The sequence below is a fragment of the Cajanus cajan genome, chromosome 6 (genome assembly GCF_000230855.2).
Source record: "Cajanus cajan strain Asha chromosome 6, NIPB_CcT2T_4, whole genome shotgun sequence".
NCBI lineage: Eukaryota > Viridiplantae > Streptophyta > Magnoliopsida > Fabales > Fabaceae > Cajanus > Cajanus cajan.
In genome coordinates this window covers 21080544-21105273 of record NC_138522.1, presented here as the reverse complement: position 1 = coordinate 21105273, position 24730 = coordinate 21080544, and the positions used below count along the sequence as shown (strand labels likewise).

The window sequence follows — 24730 nt, the reverse complement described above, 5'->3', positions numbered from 1 at the left end:
AATTTTTTTTTTATTAATTCAACTGCTTTTCTATTTCTATTTCAGCAGCTTATTTTTTTTAATTTCTGATTCTATTATCTTTTTATTAGGCTGTTTTTGTCTTTGATAATCAGTTTAATCATGAGCCAACCAATCTCTGCTGGAACTGAAACTAATCCCAATTCTGGTCCCACTCCCAGAACAGAAATGTTTAAGCCCACTGGTGACAATATTGATGTCTTTTGGAAGTGGAACAGCTTAAAAGACAAAAATAATAGGAAGAGTGTCACGTGTGATTTTTGTCTGAAAACATCTACGGGTGGAATTACTAGAGCAAAAAAACATCAACTTGGAATAAAAGGCGATGTAGGTGCTTGTAGAAAAATTCCTGAGGATCTAAAATTGGAAATGAAGGCTGCCTATGAGAGTAAAAAAATTGCCTCAGAAGTATATATGGAGTGCGTAGATGAAAATGAAGAGGAGGATGACATCCAAGCCATTGCTAGAATTAAGAGACCTTCATCTACATCAAGTGAAGCCACTTCTGTTTCCAAGAGGAGGGGTATAAATGTCAAAGGTCCCCTTGATTTGCACTTTACTAGAAAGGCAGAAGAAAGTATCAAATTGAATAAGGGGTTGTGGCAAACAAGTTTAAATGATGCTTGTAACAAGGAAGCAAGAGCAAGGGTAATTCAATACATTGCTCGCTTTTTTTATCGGAATGGAATTGCATTTAATGTTGCTAGATCAAAGAGCTTCAAATTGATGGTTGAAGCTATTGGCACCAATGGTCCCCATTTAAAGCCACCAAGCTACCATGAATTAAGAGTGCCACTCCTTAAAAAAGAGTTGGAATACACCAAGGGCTTATTGAAGGGCCATGAAGAAGAGAGAGTAAAATATGGGTGCTCAATTATGTCTGATGGTTGGACAGATAGGAAAAGTAGAACTTTGATTAACTTTTTGGTTAATAGTTCAATGGGAACAATGTTTGTGAAGAGTGTGGATGCTTCTGAATATACCAAGACCGGTGAGAAGGTGTTTGAACTTTTAAATAGTTTTGTTGAGGAAATTGGAGAGAAAAATGTTGTTCAAGTAGTAAAAAATAATGGAAGCAATTATGTTATGGCGGGTAAGAATCAATTATATTCTAATTTTATACTCATACGATTATAAGTTATAAATTCTAATTTTAATTATTTTGTTATTGTGTTTTTAGGCAAAATTTTACAAACTGTGAGACCACATTTATTTTGGACTCCATGTGCTGCTCATTGTCTTGATTTGATGCTAGAAGATATTGGAAAGATCCCTAAAGTTAAAAGGGTAATACAAAGAGGCATCAAGCTCGTGGGTTACATTTATAATCATACCTTGACCCTAAACACCATGAGGAAGTATACAAATAAGGTTGAATTGGTGAGGCATGGAGTTACAAGATTTGCTACCACCTTCCTTACTTTGCAACGATTGCATAAGTTAAAGGCAAATCTTAGAAGGATGTTTACTTCCGACGAATGGTTGCAATCAAAAGGAGCCAAAGAAGCTAAGGGGAAGAAAGCAATGGAGATTGTTCTTATGCCTACATTTTGGAGTGATGTTGTTTATGCTTTAAAGGCTATGGGGCCTATTGTACGTGTGTTGAGGTTGGTAGATAATGAAAAAAAACCGACAATGGGTTACATTTATGAAGCAATGGAGAGGGCTAAGGAGGCAATTCAAAATTCTTTTAATCATAATGAAGAAAAATATAAGGATATATTTGCAATTGTTGATAGAAGATGGGATTGTCAACTCCATCATCCGTTGCATGCAGCAGGATATTATCTAAATCCCGAGTTTTATTACAAAAATTCAACAAGAATGGATGCTGATGATGAAGTGGTGGATGGCCTTTTCAAATGTATTGATAGGCTTTGTGAAAATAATGACATTGTAGACAATGTTCACAATCAATTGGCAATATATAAAAGGGCAGGAGGAAGATTTGGCATTCCTGCAGCAGTTAGAGCAAGGGTTAAAATGGCTCCTGGTAAGTGAGACTTTTCTTAAGCTTCAACTTCACTTACAAATTTTATAGTTATTTGATAATTTATTTATATAATAATATTTGCATTTATAGCTGAGTGGTGGAAGATGTATGGAGGACATACACCACATTTCCAAATTGTTGCCATTAAGGTACTAAGCTTGACGTGTAGCTCATCTGGTTGTGAGCGTAATTGGAGTACCTTTGAGCATGTAAGTTAATGAATTAGTTGATTTAAATTTGAGTTTACTATTGAAAATGGAAAATTAACTAACATCATGTTGTTAAATTATTATAGATTCACTCAAAGAAGAGAAGTAAGCTTGAGCACCAAAAGCTTCAAGACTTGGTTTTTATTAAATATAATCAAGCTCTTCAAGAACGCTTTGAGTGTCAAGATGCAATTGATCCAATTGCTTTAAATGAAGTTGATGATAACAATGAATGGATGTTGGGAGAAGAGAATGATGAGGATGAATTTGAAGATGACTTGGTGTTTGATGATGATGTTTTGACTTGGAGAGATGTTGCCCAAGCAAGTGGTGCCGGTGAACCTTTGAAATACACTAGGAGACAAACACAAGTGAACAAGACATCAACAATTGCATCTACATCCAAGTAAGATAAAGGAAAAAAAGTGATGGAAGTACTAGAAGACGAGGATGATGATGTAGAGGAAGAAGAAGAATATAATTCTAATGCTAGTGGGAGTGATGAATTTGAGGGAGAGGAAGACTTTAATCTTGATGAGGAAGAAGATTAAACTATAATGTTTAATTTTTTACTTACTTAGAGCTTTAGCACTTTGTTTTGGAGACATTTTATATTATGTATTGTTTGAGTACTATGAACTTTTAATTATTAAAAATGTTTAATGCATGAATTTAGAATTATTTTTGTTTTTTTAGCTTTTATATATATATATTATTAATTATTTAATATATATAAATTAATATTAAAATAGCGGTTATCCCGCTCCGCGTCATCCCGCTATCCCAGTTCTAGGGTCGACCGCTCCGCTCCGCTATCTGGGATTGACTACTATGTTTACATTGATATTATCTAAAACTACAGTAATAGTAGGGGAGATAGCAAACTGGGAGGACATTTTAGCTAAAGAAGAGACCAACACTGAGAGACTTTGGAGCTTTAAATTTGGAAAAGAATAAAGCCCATCAACACCAACAATACCTTGAAGAAGAATCTCATTGGTTTCTTGAGATTCGACAAAACAATGATCAACATGAAACTCAAAGAAGACACAATTGTCTCTAGAAAATTTACTTACACTCAACAGATTTTTGGTGATAAAGGGAACATGAAGAAGATTATTTAGTTGAAAACTAAATTGGGAGTTAATAGGAGATAAAAAGGAGGAAGAACCAGAACCATTGATTTGCAAACCTTGACCATTTCCTATGAAGATTTGGTTTGGACCATCAAAATACTCTAGCTAATGGATGTTTTGAGGCTCACCAGTAACATGGAACGAAGCACCATAATCAAGGATCCATGTAAAATTAGCAGTCCCTTGAGAAGAGGTATTAGTAATCATAGCACTTGGTGTGGCATTGGCATGAGCATCTTGGTTGAGCTATTTTTGATTAGGATTCACCCAAGTATTGGAGGCTTTAATGTTTGATGAAGATGTGACTTGCACAGTTTGCAGTGTGGTGGGATCATATAAGATAACGGAGTCTACAAGTTGATAGTTGACATTAGTTCTATAGAAGCAAATATTGGCAGTGTGTTCATACTTGAAGCAAATATGACATTGAAAATTTGCAAACCAACTACTGTGGCCTCTTCTAGAACCTCTACCACCACGATGCCCACTATTACTACCACCGTGATCTCTAAAATATCTGCTACTAACACCCCTACGAGAATAACCTTGAGTGTAATTAATGGAAGTAGAGAAGGATTGCTTACGGAACCTGTTAGCTCTTGACTCATGGGCAAGGGGAAGAGCTTCCATTTCAGCAATAGGAGAGGTGATGAACCTACTTTCAATAACAAAGACCACAGGTGCATACTCTTGTGGTAGACCTTCAAGAAAAGCATCATCATATTCTTCAAGTGACACAAGACTTCCAACTCCAGCAAGTTCATCAGCAATGTTTTTGATTTGAGTCAGAAATTCACGCATGGATTTACCATTAAGAGTGGTAGAACACAAATCAGTGCGGAGCTAATGTGCTCGTGCTTTAGTTTGAGTGTTAAAATACTCATGAACTTTGTCTCACACATGATAAGAATGAATTGAGCCAATGACGCATGAAAGGATGGTCTTCGAGAGCATCGCTTGCATCCATGTGAGGAGCATTTGGTCCTGGACTTCCCAGGTTTCATTTAACCACAAATTGTTGAAGTTTATGGGACTTGATGACTAGTTCAATCTACTGCTCTAGTGAAGATAGTTTGAATCATCAAGTTTTTCAGCTATGGAGTTGGAGAAAAATTGTGAAAAAGAAGGATTATTTGACGTCGCCATAGAGGAGAAGAAGAAGAAAATTAGGGTTCCGACTTCCGAGGGATCAAAAAGGCTCTTGACGTCATATTAGATAAAAGTAGAAAGAGATAAAGATTTAAAGACAAACTTCATTTCATTCCTACTAAAAATGAATACACAGGTTCCAAAATATATAGGAAACCCTTCAGTAATACAACTATAAAAGGAGCAGCACAGAGAGAAAATAAAGGACAGGTGTCACTCTACACTTAGGAATATTTTGAAGTTGTAACAGAATGCAAAAAAAAATGTAAAAAGTAAAAAGCTAACAAACAAATATTCCCTTTTTAGATTTTATACACTAATAAGGGATCACATGTGTCGCCTTTAAACCCAAATTGTATAAGAGTATGCTTTAGTCTATCAAACTAGGCCCTTGGTTCCCATTATAAGCCATAGATAGCTTTGTTGAGTTTGCAAACCAGTTTCTTGTCATTATATTCAAACCCTGGAGGTTGAGCCATCTAGACATGTTCTTCAAGAAGCCCATTAAGAAAGCCATTATCAATGTCAAACTGTTTGATCACCCAATGATTTTACACGGCTAAAGTTAAGATAATTCAAATAGTAATAGGTTTGATGACATGAGAAAAAGTTTCATTATAGTTAGAACCAGGGGTTTGATGGAACCCTTTAGCAACCTATCTAGCTTTATACTTATTTATAGATCCATCAGAGTTTTCCTTAACTTTGAAAATCCATTTGCACCGAATAATATTTCTGTTAGATGGTGGTGGAGCTAAGGTCTGTGCATTGTTCCTTAACAAGGCTTCATTTTCAACTTTCATAGCATCAAGCCATACAGGACTGGCTAAGGCTTATTTGGTTGATGTTGGTTCAATGTGGGTTAAGAGAAGTGTTGGTTGTACTCTAGGACAGGTTACTCCGAATATGGGTCTTGTTTGCGTAGGGTGTGCATTGTGAGGGATGTTATTGATATTAGGTGAGGAGGTGTTGTCAGTATTGGTGTTTTGATCTGTGTTGCACGAGGTATGTGTCTCTGGCTAAGATTCAAAGGTGGTATTAATAGAGGGGGTGGATGGTATTGGTGTAGAGGGAGGATTAATGGATTGAACTTGGGTAAGGGTAAGAGGTATTGAGACAAATGTTGTTTCTCGGTGATGGGGTGTAGGTATGTTTTGGTTTTGATAAGGAAATTTCTGCTCATTAAACACAACATCTCTCTCTCTCTCTACATATATATATATATATATATATATATATATATATATATATATATATATATATATATCCATCAGGTGACAGACATTTATAGCCTCTTTGAATTGTAGAATAGCCTAGGAAGACACATTCTTGCAATCTATATTGAAGTTTCTTTCTATTATATAATTATAAGGTCTAAGGAAGGGAAAGCAAGCACAACAAAAACTTTAAGCTATTTGTAATGGCTTTTTGACCTCAGTAAATTAAAAAAAATTAAAAATACATGAAATAAATTAAAAAAAAAATTAATTACTGAAATAGGTAGTTTTGGACAAGTCAGCACACACGTGGCACTGAAAACGCCTGGGTGGTGGGCATTTTTTAGAAAAAGCCTCCCCCCCAGGCGCCTTCTATTGCTGATGTGGCACGGGCAAATTTGAACTGAAAACGCCTCCCCCCCAGGCGTTTTGTTGACATGTCAGATTTGAACTGAAAACGCCTCCCCCCAGGCGCCTTCTATTTTTAGAAAGAGCCTCCCCCAGGCGCTTTCTATATATGGCAAATTTGAAAAGAAAGAATCTGTGGGGTAGGCGTTTTCAAAGCCACCTCTCCCTGAGAAACGTACTTAATTAAATTTTCTTTAAAATAAATATTTATGTTTAATAAGACTTTTCTAAAATATATTTTTCAATGATAGTGTTTTAGAAAATTTCTTTTCAAAAATAATAATTTATCTTTTTCTTTTTTATTTCAAAATTATTTTGAGTCTATTATAGAAAGATGTGATTTTAGTTAATTTAAAAGTTACATACCGAGTTTGGAATTTAATGCGCATAAATTTTATTTGAATTTATTTCACTAAATGAATTAGTACTTAAAACAATGGTGAATTATTATTTTTTAATTTTTTGATTTTAAATAATATTTTCTCAAAATTAGGACATGTTTTCTTGCTTTTAAAAATAAAGATTTACTCCTTTTATTTTCTATTATAAGTAAAAAAAAATGTCTTAAATATAAGCAAATCACAACTACTTGTATCTCTTTAAAAAAATTTAAAATATCATTTTTTTGCTTTTCAATTTTCTGATACTCATATTCTCTATTGGTTTGTCTCATATTATGTCCTCACCCTTCTTATCTAAAAATTAGTTTTCAAAAATTCATCCTTACATATAAAATAAAATCGGTTATTTTGTATGAAAACATTTTTAGAGATTTTATTTTAATAATATTTTTTTATAGAAATTCCTATAATTTTTTATCTAATATTTTAATCTGTGCAATATATATGCTAAATATTTGTTATATATAGTTAAAATTTTATAAGAAATTATATATAAATAAATACTGTTAGAAAAGAATGGCACAATCTAAGAGGGGGGTGAATTGGATTCTATGACCTTTTAAAAATTATCAGAGTATTTAGGATCTTTATTTCACTTTTAAACTTTTCTAAGACTAAATTTTCAAATGAAGCTTTTCTAAAGACTTGTTATGAAAATATGAATGCAATATGCTCACTTGATTACAACATAATGAGGTTCAACAATAATGCTCTAATTCAGATTTAAACTGTCAAAATTCACATATATTTGTTAATCAAGTTTTATCTTCTTTAAAGTTCAACCAAGAAATTACACAATGTAAAAGATAAGGTAGACGAAGATTGCACAAGTCTTTTATACTGGTTCAGGCACTCCACATGTGACCTACATCCAGTCCTTAATCAACACCTGATTAAGATTTGTTTCACTATCTTAAGCAAGAAGGTTTACAAGCACACACACATGCATATACTTCAACACGAAAGATAACCACTTTCTTGACCCCAAGAAAGCACCCCTTGTAGAACCCACTACAAGAAACCTTACCACTTGAGAAACCCTTTTCAAGATTTTTTACAAAGATTCACAAAGAATAAAGGAACGAATTCACCTGGAATTCTTGAACAAATCTTTATCTTCCCCTTTCAAGAATATGATGATGATTATCTTCTCACAAGCTTTTCACAAACGTTTTCACTATTGGATTTCACAAAGAAAACTCTCCAAGATATCACAAAGACTCTACAAAACGTTTTTCACAAATTGATTATCAGTTCTAACTCTTGTCTGAAGTTTCTCAAAGTTCCAACTATTTATAAAAGTTTCAGACGCAGATAATCGATTATTTTAAAGAATAATCGATTATTTTGTTCTTCAGGTTTTCTGAAAACCAATCAAGAACAATATAATCGATTATTTTGCTGGATAATCGATTATTCCAGAAAGTTGTTCCTGGGATAATCGATTATTTTGGCAAATAATCGATTATTGCAGCAAGGCATCCCATTTTGCCTATTGCTGGAATAATCGATTATATTTAACAATAATCGATTATTTTTGAGTTAGTACTTAAAACTTCATTTTAAGTCTCAAAATAACTTTTTAATGTTTTAACTCATCATCATATACTCTCTACTTAGTTTAGATATAGATTTGATTATGCACAAAGCATACTAAGCACTCAATATAAAATCTCATTCAAAACAACTTAATTTCTAAACTCTATTACATTGCTCCATTACATAGCATTTTCTTGACTTTTCTTTGACTTTGTTTTTGTGCTTCCATGTTGTAAGTTGTTGTTGTACACTTGTGTTGTGATCATCAAAACTTCTTTAGGCTTCAAGCTCTCCTCTCAACAAATACTATATTTGATAATATAAATTATATTTAAAATTAGTATACATAAATATTTTTAAATATATAAATTATATTTTAATTTATAATAAATCATTTTATTATAACACTATTTATTGATAATTTAATTTAAAATATTAATATTTAATTAATAAATAATTATATTTTAATTTTATTTATCATATTTATTTATAAGTTAAATTTTATTTTTTAAACAAAGTCAAAATAATTAAAAATAATATTGTGCTACAATATAAATTATTTATCTCAAATCTAAAATATACTTTATACATTTAAAAATATCTATTTATATAAATTTTAAATATAAATTATATATTCAAATATAATATTTATTTATATGTATAATTTATTATAAAATTTAAATATAATAAACATTTACTCTTTGTGATATGTAAACTAAAATATTAGTTATTTTATGAAATGATTTTAAAAATAAAAAAACAACTTAATCAAACACAATGTTTCTCAGGGAGAGGTGGCTTTGAAAACGCTTACCCCACAGATTCTTTCTTTTCAAATTTGCCATATATAGAAAGCGCCTAGGGGGGAGGCTCTTTCTGAAAATAGAAGGCGCCTGGGGGGGAGGCGTTTTCAGTTCAAATCTGACACGTCAACAAAACGCCTGGGGGGGAGGCGTTTTCAGTTCAAATCTGCCCGTGCCACATCAGCAATAGAAGGCGCCTGGGGGGGAGGCTTTTTCTAAAAAACGCCCACCCCCAGGCGTTTTCAGTGCCACGTATATGCTGACTTGTCCAAAACTACCTATTTCAGTAATTAGTTTTTTTTTTATAATTTATTTCATGTATTTTTAATTTTTTTTAATTTACTGAGGTCAAAAAGCCATTTGTAATCAGGGAGGTGACCAAAGAGTTTATGATAAGGTATTTCAAACTGTAAGGATGATGTGAGAAGTCTGTTGATAAGATAGACACTTATAGCAAAAGTATGATCCCAAAATTTGAGAGGAAGGGATGCTTGAGCTTATAGAGTAAGGCCAAGTTCAACAACATGCCTATATTTTCTTTCAACAACACCATTTTGATGATGTGTGTGTTGACATTTAATCCTATGTTGAATTCCATTTGCAGCTAGATTATTGGAAAAAAGGTTTGTACTCCCCACCCCCAATCAGTTTGAACAACTTTTATAGGAGTTTGAAACTGTTTTTCAACAAGAATTTGAAATTGTTTTAAAATATGTATTGTTTAAGATTTTGTTTTGAGAAATATAGCCAAGTAAATCTGGTACGCATCAGCAAAAGCTATATCGTAGAGTAGGTGTATCCTCCTATAGAAGTAAAGGAGCAGGACCTCAAAGGTTTGATTATATCAATTCTAATGGCTGATTATAAACAGTTGAAGATAACATAGATGAAGTCTCTGCTTTCCCAAGACAAGATGAACAGAATTCAGTAGTATTATTTATTTGAGGAAGATTACAATGTTTGTAGACAATATTTTGAACATGTATACAAGGCCAACCAAGCCTAGAATGCCAAACCATCTGTACTAACAGCTCCTCTGAGTATGACTTCATTAGTGGCCTGTAAATTCCCCACACAAAAAGTTGGGTGAAATTCAAAATAAACATGATTATCCTTAGAAAATTGACTCACTCATAAGATTTTTGGTAATTTGAGGCACAAACGGTTAACTTTAGAATAAGAGGAATTTGAGAATTAACAAGAGATGTAAAGGAGGTAATACCTGCAGATTGAAAAGGAAGATCTTGACCATTTCCTATTAACTATGATGCAAGGACATAGTGTGGGATTGTTGTGTTCAAAAGTTCGACACTATTCTGGAGCGGACACTTTACAAGTGCGCTATGGACGTGGTCCGCTGCCCAACTCTCCAATGTGTGTGGCCCAACTTTTTGACATGTGGATTTGAGATTTTTTAAAAAAAAGAAAAAATCTCGATAAAAATAAAAACAAGGAGGAAGGAGTCACAAAAAAAAATCTTGATAAAAACAAAAACTAGGGATTTGTTCTCATCTCTCCTTACATAAAGTTGCTAATTTGTCTCTTGATGAACCAGATTTAGAAGCTGTGTTTTTCAATGATGTTGACTAGCAATGAAGATTTTCCATGATATTTCTTTTTTGTGACTCTTTATCGATATCTTTGTCAGTGAGAAGTATAGTTTTGACTTCATTGACAGATAATGGTTCAATTTTGCTGCTGATAAGAGAAACGGAGGATTTGTATTCCTTTGGAATTTGATGATAGCATTGAGGTGTTCTTTGATTGAAAGTGTCTCCGATTGTTGTTAGTGTATCAATGAGCTCTTGTATGTGGAGAAGATAGTTGGAAATAGTGCGATTCTCTAACAGCACATTTTGAAGCTTAGATTGAAACTGCCTTGCTTTTGCATTTTGTGTGAATACATATAGATTTTGTCCCATAGCTGCAAGGACAATTTGCATCCTATGACTTTGGTAAGCATCTCCTTCGACATAGATGATTGGAGCCAAGACAAGAGAAGTTGATCTTGTTGCTCCCACGCAAAATTCTCTTTGGTTACACGATCTTCATTGTGATTGTTAACGGATTGAATTTCTGCAGAATCTGTGGATTAATGAGAGATCGTTACAAAGGATGTCCCTTGATCACCGATTCTACCTGTTGACACCTTAGCAAGTAGTTATTCGAGTCTAATTTTTCTGAAACTGTCAAAAAGGTTATTGCTTTTGAGGAATTCATTTCAGCAGAATGTGGTGGAGGGAAAGGAGGAGGAAAAACAGAGAGAAAGGTCCATGGATTGAGCCTTGCTCTGGAAACCATAACAGAATGTGAAATATATTGATATTTTCCTGAAGATACAAAGGAGATGCAACTATTTATATAGTTGCTAAAGAGTAGAAGGAAGCTACTCTAGAGTACAGCAGAAGGAATACAGGACACCTGTCAGCAAGATAACAAACTAACTAACAGACAACTAACCACTAACAGCAACAACAGTCACTTTTACAAGTGAAAATACAGTAAACTTCCGAGTAAAGTTCTATACTCTAATACCCATTTAGTGCATGTTTGGATTCTCATTGGTGATCCATGTTTTATCAATTTTTTATGTCAAAAACACCAAAAAAGCAACTAATAGTTGCTTCTCTGATCCACATTAGAGGTGCGTGGATGAGAATCCAAACATGCTTTACTGTTTTTTAAGTTGACCTGAAAATTGGAGTGGTGATGTTGAACCAATATATGAAAAGAAAGACTGAGAGAAACTAATAGGAAAAAAGGAGAATTTTGGGAAGAAAGAAAGCATGATTTGAATCAATAGGAGTAAAGCTGCTGTAGTTGTCCACAAGCTTTCACACGCAACCTCACATATATAAAAATCTTTAGAACATGAAATTAGCTTCTATATGAAGCATATTTTTTCCCCACTGTATTTTTTTTTTTATTTTTTTTATTTTTTCTGTTGTAAATACCAAGTTAAGGCTTATCTTGTTTAGAGTTATCAGCTTTCTAGTCAAAATGACGTTGATATTTTTCATTTTTGTGAATGCAGTTTTATTATGATGTTAATTTCATGATTGCATTTACATGAAAATTCTCCTTTGCCTTATTAGTGTTTGTCATGATGCTTAACAAATGATTATAGAGATTTGTTGCAACCCAGATAAATTGACTGTATTTATGTGCCTTTAACTGCTTCAATCAGTATGTTTAATTTTTAGATGTTGATAGGTGTGTGATTTGCTTGAATACGATGATTCTAAGTGTGACTGCACTCATTTTTCTTGCTGCTATAACCATTTATGGTCATGGGTTGGCTTGTCAAGATTTATAAGTAGTTTCTGTTTACAACAGCTGGTTTTAATAAGGAGTGGAAACCAAAGTCCACAAGTACAATTAGCGGGGGTTCTGGATCAGCTAGTTTATCTGAATCTTCTGCTGAAACAACTGGGCAGTTACAATCTGTGTCTAAGGTCGTTGACTCTGGAGAAGCTGCTTCTATACTACAGAGGAAGATGGAGGATTTACATCTTTCACCACGTCAACATGTTAAACTTCCAAACCATATCTTGGTGCCTGATTCTGAGAAGAATAAGTTTAGCTTTGGGAGTTTGGGGTTCACTTATAGGGGTAATACAAGTTATGATAGTGGCCCAGAGAATGAAAAGAGTTCTATGCCACCTTCTGAAGTATCACAGGATGTTGAAGAAACTGCAGAGGAGTCGGCCCCAAGGTTGTATTCTTTTGAAACTGTAGTTTGTGAATGTAGTTTGGTGAATACTTGTTTAGTAAAACTTAAAAATGAATATAAATATAAATATAGAAGTACATTCGTGAAAGGATATTAATGGGCAGAACAGAACTTTTGATGCACAAAAATTGAAGACTTGCTCAGTTGGTTATGTGAGAGTTTTATGACATAAGTAATATAATTAGTCATTCTTTTAGGCTTTAAATTTCAAACTTTTGATGAGTGAAACTATGCTGTGTTAACATGCAGTGCATGACAATATTAGTTTTTAGCACGTTATTATTTTTGTATTGATTTAATTACAATTAGCATTAATTAGGGATATCATCGTACAGTTACTGTTGTCAATATAAATACACAAGTTTGTGGCTAACATTTGACACACAATTACCTAAATCTAATACTCTGGATGATGAGTGTTCTTACTTACTAGCCTAAATAAATTTTCAACTCCTTTCATTTGATATGTGTGCTATAATGCTGTTTTCCAGACCCAACTAGCTCCATCACACTTTTCAATTATTTTCTTCTGTATTTTATTCTTCTGTACTCGTAAGTCGTAACTACTGAAACATATATCTTATCTTTTGTGTTTGCATTGCCTAATATGTTAGTTTCCAGTAATTTTCCATTTTGTCCCTCTGACAAATTATATCTTCATTCTTCAGCAGTCACAATGCTCCAGTTACAACTGTTGTGGAAGATTATACTGACCATCCACAATCACCCACTACTATGCCTGAGAATTTATCATCTGGTGAGGTTGTAGTGTCATCTCCTGCTATTCAGGAGTATAATGAGTCCAAGCAAGATGCTACTTTGCCATCTGGAGATAATCAGTGCTCTCTGGTGCATACTTCTCAAAAATACAGTTCAAGTTTTATGCCCCCAATGTCGGGAACACAGTCTGCACAATTTGATAAATCTGACTCTCAAGCTCATGATATTTCTCAACTTCCAAGCTTTGTTGTGAGCCCTCTGACCTATTTTTATCTACTTCTGTTTATTTAGTTTACCTTTCATTTTTGTGGCTTAAAAGGTTAAATTTGATTGTCATAGGTTCATCAACCTATTGATCCAACTAGTTATTATGCCCACATTCATCGGTCTGGTGCTGACAGTGATGGTCATCTATCCTCTTTTCCCTCTACTGAGGTTACAACTAAGTACAATGGCAATGCTGCAGTGCTGCCTGCACCAAATTCTCAGTCTGTTCATGAGGTATGTATTGTTAAAGTACAATGCTGTGTGCTCTCTAATATTAAGAAGAAAAGTTGTTTACTCTAATAGGTTAATGATATTTAAACATAGGGGAAACTACTGTATCTTACCTTGATTTTTTTTCCCTTACTGCACACAATCATCTTTATTGTGAAAACCAACAGATGAACAGATAGCACCAGTGGGTAAGGGAACTTTTTGAAAAGTAAAGTTTGAGGGAGGTGTAATTAAAGTAAAACCAAGGGAGGTCTGAGTAGTTTACTGCTTGCATAATTAATACTGGTGTGTTAAAGAAGCACGTGATTCTGCTTAGGTTGTTAGCTTCTGATTGTGACAGGTAATTGACTGCTGCTGCCAGTGTAGCAGTATTGTATTGTATTGGTTACTGTATATGTCAGATCAATTAATCCAGGTCACTTTCTGTTAATCACCGCAATATATGTGTGTGCGAGAGTAATTGTATCACAAAGACAGAATTCTAATAACATTCAGATTCAGAGTTCTTTCTCTCACTTTCAGCTTGGTTCTTGAATCTAATGGTGAAAGTATTATTACACCTCTATATTTGGCTCTTAACTGAATTTTCTTGAATTTAATTATGCGTGTCTTGAACCTGCATTTATATCCAAGTTCTGTCATATTGTTAATTTTAAGTTCTTTTGTTAGGAGTGGAGTTAATCATAGGAGAGCATGTGATATTGTGAAGATTGCAAATGAAGGAATGAAAATTGACCACATTTTGAAATCCGTTTTCTACTTTCTAGATATATATCACTCACTTTTATTCTTCCACACCCACCTGTATGGATGTATACCATTAGGGTACTTAGGGATATAAATCTAACCACGTTCAATGGTCTTTGCCATGTTTACTGTCATGCTTTATGTTTGTTTTTGAAATTAAATACATTTTGGTTTTAGTCTTTATACTTTAAAAATTTAGTTTTTGGTCCTTAAATTTTGTATATTTAGATTTTAGTCCTTTTCCTTTTATTCTGTTTTGATTTTGGTCCCTATTGTTTTATTTAAATTCAGCCCTTTAGAGTATACTAGGAATAAGTCCAAATGATTGTACCTTACAGGACTTGTGTTTTGGCACATTACTGGTAGTAGTGACCAAAACCAAATTTTTTAAAATTGTAGGTGTTAAAATAATTGTTTATTATATATGTTGTGCAGCTTTATAAAAGCTGTTTTTGGCCCTATTTATCTTAAGATTTAAAGTCTTTAGGTTGTAGCCCTGCTTTTGCTGACAATTGTACTTGTTCTACTCCTTTTTGTGTGTGTGTGTATATATATATATATAATATACTAGTGCCATATCATCCAAAAAAAAAAATATATATATATACTAGTGCCAAACATCAAATTTCAAGTTGGTATTAGAGTGGGTTAGATCCAACTCTATATTCTTAAGTCACCGAATTCAAGGTTAGGTGCGCCTCAAGGAGTGTGATTTAACCCAGGAAGTCTCGTACCCTAATATCCAGGCACGTTCCTCCACGCGTCGTTTTTCTTCGGTGCCCCTATTTGGTGCGTGCATCTCACGCGCTGTCCTCTACTTATCGGAATCTTGTTGGACCACTTCCAATAGTTTCGGTGGCTCCTTCTAGTCATGCTTCTGCCATCAACTATTAGTTTTGACCTACTTGGAGGTGTGGGTTGTGGTGTTCAAACTTCTTCTCCTTTGTCCTTGTCATTGAAATGGCCTCCGCGGGTCCGATTTCCATTTTTTCTGGTACTCCTACCATTACAATTGCAAAACTGAATTGGAAAACTATTTGTCTTGGTCTACCTCGCTAGAGTTGTGGTTCCTTGGTCAAGAATACCATGACCATTTGGAGAAGGAAGCCAGTGCTATCCCTACTGAAAATAAATCTCAATGACAGAAACTTGAATTCCAGCTTCATGTTGTTCTATGGTAATCAGTTGAGCTTGATGTATTATAGATACTTAGATCATTTAAGACATGTCATTCTTTTTGGAAGGAGGCCAAAGATATTTTTGCTAATGACATTCAACGTCTTTTTGATGCAACCCAAAGAGTAACTTCTCTTAAATAGACCAACCATGATATGGTTTCACATGTAACTAAAGCTCGGGATGCAATAGAAGAACTGAAAAGATTTCTTGTGACTGACTCATTGGAGGGTGTCAACAAAAAACTTGATAAGCTATATATGGTTTTGAATTTGAGAAGTTTACATTCAGATTTTAATCATATACGTGACCAAATTTTGGCTGGTGATCAAATTCCTTCCATGGACAGCCTAGTCATTTGACTTCTTCGTGTTCCTACCTTAGTGAAAGATGAAAACCCAATTGAAACTATTGAAACTTAAACAATGGTAGCACCTCGTGGAAGAGGAGGACGTAGCAATTGAGGAGGACATGATGGCAGAAGTGGATGTCCTCAGTGTACATATTGCAAAAGAATGGGTCATACACAAGAAAATTGCTACTCGTTGCATGATTTTCCTCGCCAGCCCATGTGTCTAAATCTAAAAAATCAAATCCCAAGTTTTCTGATGAGGAGTACTAAGAATATTTGAGGCTTAAATCTGAAATCTCCAACAACAAAGTCCAATCTTCTTCTGTACCAAGTGTTTCAATAATATGTATTTCTCATTCTGTGGAAGGTCATGGTCCATGGATACTTGACTTAGGTGTCTTTGACCACTTTCTGGTAACAGTTCCTTATTCTCGTCCATTTCTTCTCCAAAAGTTCCGTATCTTGTTATTGTCGCCAATGGGTCAAAAGTTGCATCTCAGGGAATTGGTCAAATTCCTTTGTCTCCTTCCTTAAAATTAAATTCTGTTTTGTTCATTCCTCATTGTCCTTATAACTTAATCTCTCTAAGCCAATTGACTTGTTCATTAAATTGTTCAGTAGCATTTGATGCTAATTTCTTTGTCATATAGGAATGTGGTACGGGTTGTCTGATTGGTGAAAGACATGAATCATGAGCTCTCTACTACCTAGAAACTAGCCTGTCTGTGTCCTGTTTTGCAACTTCAACACCAAAGCTTTTGAATAACCGTTTGGGTCACCCAAGTTTAGCAAAATTGAAGATAATGGTTCCTAGTCTCAAGCAACTTCCAGTTTTGAAATGTGAATCGTGTCAATTAGGAAAACATGTTAGGTCATGGTTTCCTAAACAAACTGACAATAGATGTAACTCGGTTTTCTCTACTATTCATTCAGACATATGGGGACCAAACTGTGCCACATCTTTTAGTTTTAGATATTTTGTAACCTTCATTGATGAATTCTCTTGATGTACTTGGATTTATTTAATGAAAGATAGGTCTGAACTTTTATCCATATTCATGTCTTTTTTTTTTAATGAGATTAAGAACCAATTTGAGAAGATAATTAAAATATTCAAGTGACAATGCTAAAGAATATTTATATGTTGAACTTTCTTCCTTTTTATCTTCACAGGGTATTTTACGTCAATACACATGTCCTCACATCACAACAAAATGACATAGCACTATAGCAGAGGGGAAGAATAAACATCTCATTGAAACTGCACGCTCTCTAATGTTGAATATGAATGTTCCTATACTTCATTAGGGAGATGTAGTCCTTACTGCTTGATTTTTAATAAATAGAATGTCCTTTGCCTCTCTTGAAGATCAAATTCCTCATTCTATAATTTTTTTCCAAATGACCCTTTATTTCATGTCTCTCCTTGGGTGTTTGGTTGTACTTGCTTTGTTCATAATGTCCCTCCAGATTTAGACAAACTTTCTGCAAAGGCTACTATTATATGTCTGTTGATGTTACCTTCTTTAAGAACACACCTTTCCTCATCCTCCATGGACAATCCTGTTTCCATTCAATAGTTTCTTCCCGTTCCATCCTTTGACCCGATGATGAATCCTACTCCTTCTAACTTCAACCAAGATGAAAATTAGCCTTTCATATTCATGAGTCAATTGAAGTTGTTCCACCACCTCTCATTACATATTAACACAGAACACAACAGTCTAATTTCACACCTCCTGAAGATTCTCGTGGTTTAGATCCTCTTTGAACAACTTCCCATACCATGGGTCCTTCATCCTCCACATCTTCTCACGACTCCAATTCAAATTGGCCCATTGCTATCCGAAAAGATATTCGGTCTACTCATGTTTATAATTTTTTGAGTTATCATCGCTTGTCTCCTTCGAACTTCTCTTGTTTCTTCTTTGTCATCTACTATTGTTCCTAAAACTATCAATGAGACACTTGATCATCCTGGATGGTGACAAGCCATGATTGATGAAATGCAGGCTCTTGCACACAATGGCACGTGGGAGCTTGTCCCTCTTCCTCGTGGGAAGTAGACTGTTGGTTGTAGATGGGTCTATGCTGTTAAAGTTGGGCCGAGTGGTGAAGTTGATCGCCTTAAAGCTCGGTTGGTAGCCAAAGGATACACTTAAATTTATGGTCTTGATTACTATGATACTTTTTCTCTTGTGGCTAAGATCACCATAGTTCGGATCTTCCTTGCTATGGCAGCTATTTGTCATTGACCTCTCCACCAACTTGATATTAAAAATGCCTTCCTTGATGGTGACCTTGTGGAAGAGATTTACATGAAGCAACCTCCTGGATTTGTTGTTCAGGGGGAGTGTGGTCTAGTTTGTAAATTGTGTCGGTCTTTGTATGGACTGAAACAATCACCCTGAGCTTGATTTGGTAAATTTAGTCATATTGTACAGATTTTTGGAATGAAACAATGTGAGGTAGATCATTCAGTTTTTTATTGTCATTACATAGGGAAGTTTATTTAATGGTCTATGTTGATGATATAGTTATTACAAGAAATGATGCTACTAGGATTTTTCAACTAAAAGAACACTTATTCAGCCATTTTCAGACCAAAGATCTTGGCTGTCTGAAATACTTTCTTGGTATCGAAGTGGCTCAATCAAAGAAAGGTGTTGTAATTTCACAAAGAAAATATGCTCTTGATATTTTGAAGGAGTCAGGTTTGAAAAATTGCAGGACAACTTATATGCTACTAGGATTCAGTTTATATGTTCCCAACTTGGTGCATACAACTTATATGTTCAAGCTTGAGGGGGAGTGTTAAAATAATTGTTTATTATATATATGTTGTGCGGCTTTATAAAAGCTGTTTTTGGCCCTATCTATCTTAAGAGTTAAGGTCTTTAGACTGTAGCCTTGCTTTTGCTGGCAATTGTACTTGTTCTGCTCCTTTTTTGTGTGTGTGTGTGTATATATATATATATATATATAATATACCAGCTGAGAGTAATCTCTCTCAGATTTTTTGCCAAACATCAAATTTCAAGTATAGGGATTGAAAACCAAACCTTAAAAGTATTGGGACCAAAACTAAAATCGAAGCAAACTATAGGAACCAAAAATGTATTTTACCATTTTTTTCATTTTTGTTAACTATGTACTGCTGGATTTGTTAAAAAAAAAAGGGTGGGTGATATTTTTCCTTGTTTAAGTTCTGGATTATTATTTATTCTTTTGGTTTTTTTATATTTAGAACGAAATTTTACTACTGATGAAAGTATAATTAGGGTATGATAAGAAATCTTGAAAGATAGATACAAGTAATATGAAAAAGCTTTTGGAATGCAACAAAAACACGTAAAAAAAAATAACTTTATTTCTAGAAAAGCCATGGGCAGAACTTCAATGATAAGCCAAATACAATAACAATAAAACTATTTCATTAAGAAAAAGGTCGGAGTAAAGAGATGTTTAAAGATGCAAGCATTTGCTCCAACCTGATGCACTGAAAGGTTGTAGTTGAAGAAAAGGAAACTGTATATTAATTGTGTGTTTTGTACATTCCATAATCCCCCTTTTTATACTATAAACAACTATGCTTAAAAAAGGAAATAACAATAATAAAGAAATAGTGAAACAAAATAATAAAGAAATAGGGAAACAAATATCTAAAAATAGTTAGAGATATTCTAGATCTTCTAAATTTCTATGATATTTACAACACCCCCCTCAAGTTGGTAAATGAATATCAATCATTGCCAACTTGCTAATCAGATCTTGGAATCTAGCACTAGGAAGTCCCTTTATGAAGACATTTGCTACTTGAAGCCTTGTAGGTATATGAGTTGTAACTATAATGCCATCATCCAACTTCTCTTCGATGAATTGCCTATCAATCTTTGTGATTCGTTCTATCATGCTGAACTAGATTATGAGCCATGTTGATAGCCAAATTGTTATCACAAAACAACTTTACAGGACTCTCATATTTAACTTTAAGTGATTTTCATCCATAATCCTTCACATATATCATGTGCCATAGCTTGAAACTCAGCTTTTGCACAAGATCTAGTAATTACATTTTGTTTCTTGCTTCTCCATGTTACTAGATTCCCACCAAGAAGCATGCAATAACCAGAAGTGGATCTTCTATCTATGACTGACTCTACATAGTCAGCATCAGTGGATCTTCAAAAAATGGAAATAACAATAATAAAGAAATAGGGAAACAAAATAAAAATAAATAGGGAAATAAATATCTAAAAATATTTAGAGATATTCTAGATCTGCTAAATATCTATGATATTTACAATAGTAGCTAACTATGGGAATGCACATTTCAATAAAAACCTTCATCCTCATTTTGCCAAAACTCTTTGCGGCACCGGTAGAAACAACTTCAAAATGAATAGATATATTGGGAAAAATCCAAGTCCCACATCGACTAGAGGTTAGGCAATTGAATAGTATATAAGTGGAAAACAACCCTCACCTTACAAGCCGGTTTTGTAGGGTTGAGTTAGGCTTAATCCACTATTCTAAGATGGTATCAGAGTTATCTTAGATTCTTAAAAATGGGCCACCCACCATTGATACATGCGCCATAGGCATGAGAGGATGTATTGAGAAAAAAAACTTAAGTCCAGCCAATCCTAAATCATTAAAAAGGGTCACCCACCATTTATCCATGTACCAAGCCCAATAGTACTGGACGTGAGGGGATGTATTAGGAAAAACCCAAGTCCCACATCGACTAGAGATTAGGCAATTGAATAGTATATAAGTAGAAAACAACTCTCACCTTACAAGCCGGTTTTGTAAGGTAGAGTTAGGCTTAATTCACTATTCTAAGAAGATATAAGATATGTATGCCCAGTACTCCAGTCTCCATGAGTGCTAAAAAGTTCTAGCAATGCATAAAAAATGTCAACATGTTTCCGGAGATTGCAAAAAGTCTTTTGTGTTAATCCTGTTAAGTACATGTGTCCATAATAAAGACTTAAGCTTGAGAAGGAGCTTTTCAGTTCCGAAATAAGGGTGCCAATAAGAATCTTTTTGTGGTTTGGAGAGTGAGTTAGAAACTAGAAGGAGGATTAATAAGAAAACACACTAGAATAGTCCAAAGTCCAGATTTATTGTTCAAGAAACAAATTGACAAATATATTCAAGTAAAATCGAAGGGGACTCTAACAATCAATAGTGTGCTAGAGTGGTGCAGTAGTGGCTGTGTTGCAAAGTGGCAGCACTGGAATGCTACAGAAGCAATGCCATGTTGCAGTTTTTGTTTGCAGTCATGGCCACAACAGCATCCAAATTGTGTCCTTTTTCATGCAATAGACAGTGCAACTCTGATAAGGTTAGAAAAACCTGATTTACACCCCCTGTAACAATGTGTCAATTTCTGTGTTTTAGGGACAATGTTGTGATTTTTTCCCTTTAGTGCATAGTAAAATCCTTTGTTTTTCCTTGTTTGACTAGAGTGCACTGATATCTCTGAAGTCTAGACAAAGCTTAACTATTCGCCTTTTTCTATATCATTTCTGGCATTTTCTGGCCATCCTATGACAGTTTCCAGCCACTCTGTTATGTCCTCTGTTGTCTCTAAACTCTGACTCCTGCTCTGTTCTTTCATATCTTTTTGTTGATGCAAAGTTCATTTTTAAATTATGACTTCTGACAAATTTTAGAGCGGGAGAGAGAGAACAAAATATTTTAGAGAGCTCAGAATGAGAATGCTTTCTTGTTCAAGAGAATGAGTACTTAAGTTATGCATAGAATCCATGTATATAAACTGTTAATAGACTTAGTGGAGACCGTTTCCAAGGCTAATATTAATCGAGCTCACCATCCTAAATACATACTGTGTTTGGATTGTTTATATTTTGAGATTATAACTGATTTATATTCACAAAAATTAGTTTATAATATTGTTCTCTCAGTTTGGTAACATTGAAGGAAATTATATTATATTATAATTTTATCATAAAAAAAATATTAATTATAATTTATCACAGAGGAAAAAAGGTCGTATTGTTTTTTCAAATTTTTTTTTTAGCTAACTTTTTTTTTCCCATTTCCCCCCAACAATTGATCAATTTAAATACAAAATCAAGTATTGCAAATAATTTCATACCTTTTTTTTTTCCTGTAACTTTGCTATAAAGAAAACTGATTATTTTAGACAATTCAGATGTAATAGTTTATCTTAAAATCAATTTTTACATAACATATCATAAAACTTATTTTTTTTACTGATGTATAAAAAAACTTATTTTACATGATCTATAATAATAGATAATGGGGATACTAATTCTTTTGGCCTCCACATTTACTTTCCTATTTTGTCCTTAAAATACAAATTGATCAAATCTTTATTTAGTTTCATTACCCAAATATATGGCAAAAAAACCCGGAGACATCTCTTGCTGTCAATTAGAACGATCATTAAAAATAAAGCTTCTTTGATTTACTAGATGATTTATTGGTAGTTTTCTGAAATCATTGTGCCCATGGTCTGTAATTCTGTTTGTTAATTGCATTCTCCTTTCTCTGTTGGCTGTGCGGTTTCTATTGGAATTTATCTGGGTTTGTGGGCTTGTTTCTTTCCTAGTGTACTGATGCTGGCATGAACTGACTTCCCAATTTTAGGATAAATGTTATTGCATTATTTTCTTCAAGTATGATTCTGATAACAGTTTGGAAAAATCATGTTGAAGATTTTGTAAAAACTTGTGCATTCTATTTGTTTGCAGGGAGGTGTCTTGTCTACAGCTGGTACAACACCACTTGTGACTCAAGCTGCTGGGGTCATGCAAAACCCAATAGCTGTTACTCAACAGCAACAACAACAGCCTCTCCCCATCTTTCGACCGCCAAGTGGGGTTCATATACCGCATTACCCTCCTAACTATGTTCCTTATGGTCATTACTTTTCGCCATTTTATGTGACGCCACCCGCAATCCACCAGTTTTTGGGTAATGCTGCATTTCCTCAACAACCTCCTCCAGCAGTGGCTGCAGCAGGGATGAAATATCCTCTTGCACAGTTCAAACCTGGAACAAATGCTGCTAATTCAACTCATTTTGTTGTGCCAGGTGCCTATGGCGCATATGGCTCCTCCCCCGCCGGTGGTTATAATCCAAGTTCTGCAACAACTGCCGGGATTTTAACCTCCAATGAGGATCTTGGTGCACCTGGTCCTGACATTTCCAGTAGTTCATTCTACAACCTTACACCTCAGGGTCAGCACATGACTTTTGCCCCTACACAGGCTGGCCATGGCACATTTCCTGGCATCTATCACCCCACGCAAGCAGTGACTGCTGGTGCAGTCCATCCACTTCTGCAACAATCCCAGACAATGGCCGGTGCAGTTGACATGGTAGGTACCGGTGGCAGTGTTTATCAGCAACCACAGCATGCGCATATCAACTGGCCAGGTAACTACTGAATCAAGCAAGCATGGACAATCACATCCTGACTGATGATAAACCAGTCCTATCAGGCAAAATTTTTGGAAACTCTAAACTATTGTTGGAGTTCCTGGTGGAATGACGGCACGGAAATTGGTTGCATTTGAATGTAAGAAGCTGGAAAATTGATCTACTATTTGCCTGGGTGGAGGATATGCAAGGTACTTTCCTGCTGTAACTGATATTTGACCATTAAAATTAGGCGAGTTAAAACCATATGCAGGCATTCTCTTTTGGTGTTCCTGCTATTTTGTTGTTACCAATTAATCAATCCCCTCTTGCATGATTGTTCTGTAGTGAAAAATGTCCATTCTAGTTTCTCAGTTTGGTGGGGAAAGTTATTTTGTGTTGGCCTTTCTCGTCTTACCTGTAAAGTGAATTTTGATAGCAAGAAAATTATATTACTAAACCTGTTGTATTGTTATGCCAAGCAAATCTGATAATCACCACAAAAGCTAGCTGTTGTAATCATAGAACCAGAGATTTTATAAATTGCACTCTAGAATTTCATACTTCTAATGCGAGACTTTACGCTAAAATTTCATACTTCTAACGTGGATTCAAGTCTCATATCTTGCAATTTGGATTCTAATGCAAATTGTCAATTGCTTTCAGTTAATTGCTGCTTGATTGACGCATGGATTACAGTCAAGTGTGGGGGAAAAGACTTAATGTACTTCATTCCAATCATAGATTTTTGTGTTACTTGGCTATGCATTGCATTGATTTCCGATCTCACTTTTGTTTCTTTGGCCATGCCTCATTTTTAATCGTTGGCTGTGTTACACGATTTATGACATGTTCAAATAAATTTTTCTATACATATAGGAAAAAATAATATGAAAGGAAAATAAAATAAAGGTTTTCTACAAGGTGACATTAGCTTATTTATATTTGTTGAATTTCTCTTGTAGTAGTTTTTTCAAAACTTTATTTTAACCTGTGTTTTAAGTTAATTTAATCTGTGAAAAGTTAATTTTAATTTTTCTTCTAAGTTCTTTTCTCGAATGCATATATAGACCCTTTGGACTTTTTGGAATGTACAAGGCACGTGGATGGGTCAGTCATGTCTGGCTCTGTAAACCATATAACATTGACGATTATAGCTATTTTATTAATATAATATAAAAGTTTTGATTCACCACTTCTAGTTAAAATTAATCC

The 24730-nt window shown here is 34.3% G+C and overlaps 1 protein-coding gene across 6 annotated transcripts in view; it reads left to right on the top strand.

Annotated features, from left to right (window-relative positions):
* Window positions 1-24438, top strand: part of LOC109811718 (uncharacterized) — a 33658-nt gene extending 9220 nt beyond the window's left edge. For 2 of the 6 annotated variants that reach the window (XM_083076859.1, XM_083076857.1), the window contains exons 7-10: window positions 12210-12588; window positions 13275-13575; window positions 13666-13827; window positions 22846-24085. In XM_083076859.1, the coding sequence (XP_082932985.1) occupies window positions 12210-12588; window positions 13275-13575; window positions 13666-13827; window positions 22846-23544 (1541 nt within the window). In that variant the 3' untranslated portion in view covers window positions 23545-24085. Of the gene's footprint in view, window positions 1-89; window positions 1112-1198; window positions 2012-2101; window positions 2221-2306; window positions 2888-12209; window positions 12589-13274; window positions 13576-13665; window positions 13828-22845; window positions 24086-24181 lie in introns of those variants that run through there. The other 4 variants (XR_014434598.1, XM_083076858.1, XM_083076861.1 and 1 more) reach the window with 4 other exon arrangements.
* The last annotated feature ends 292 nt before the right edge of the window (window positions 24439-24730 follow it).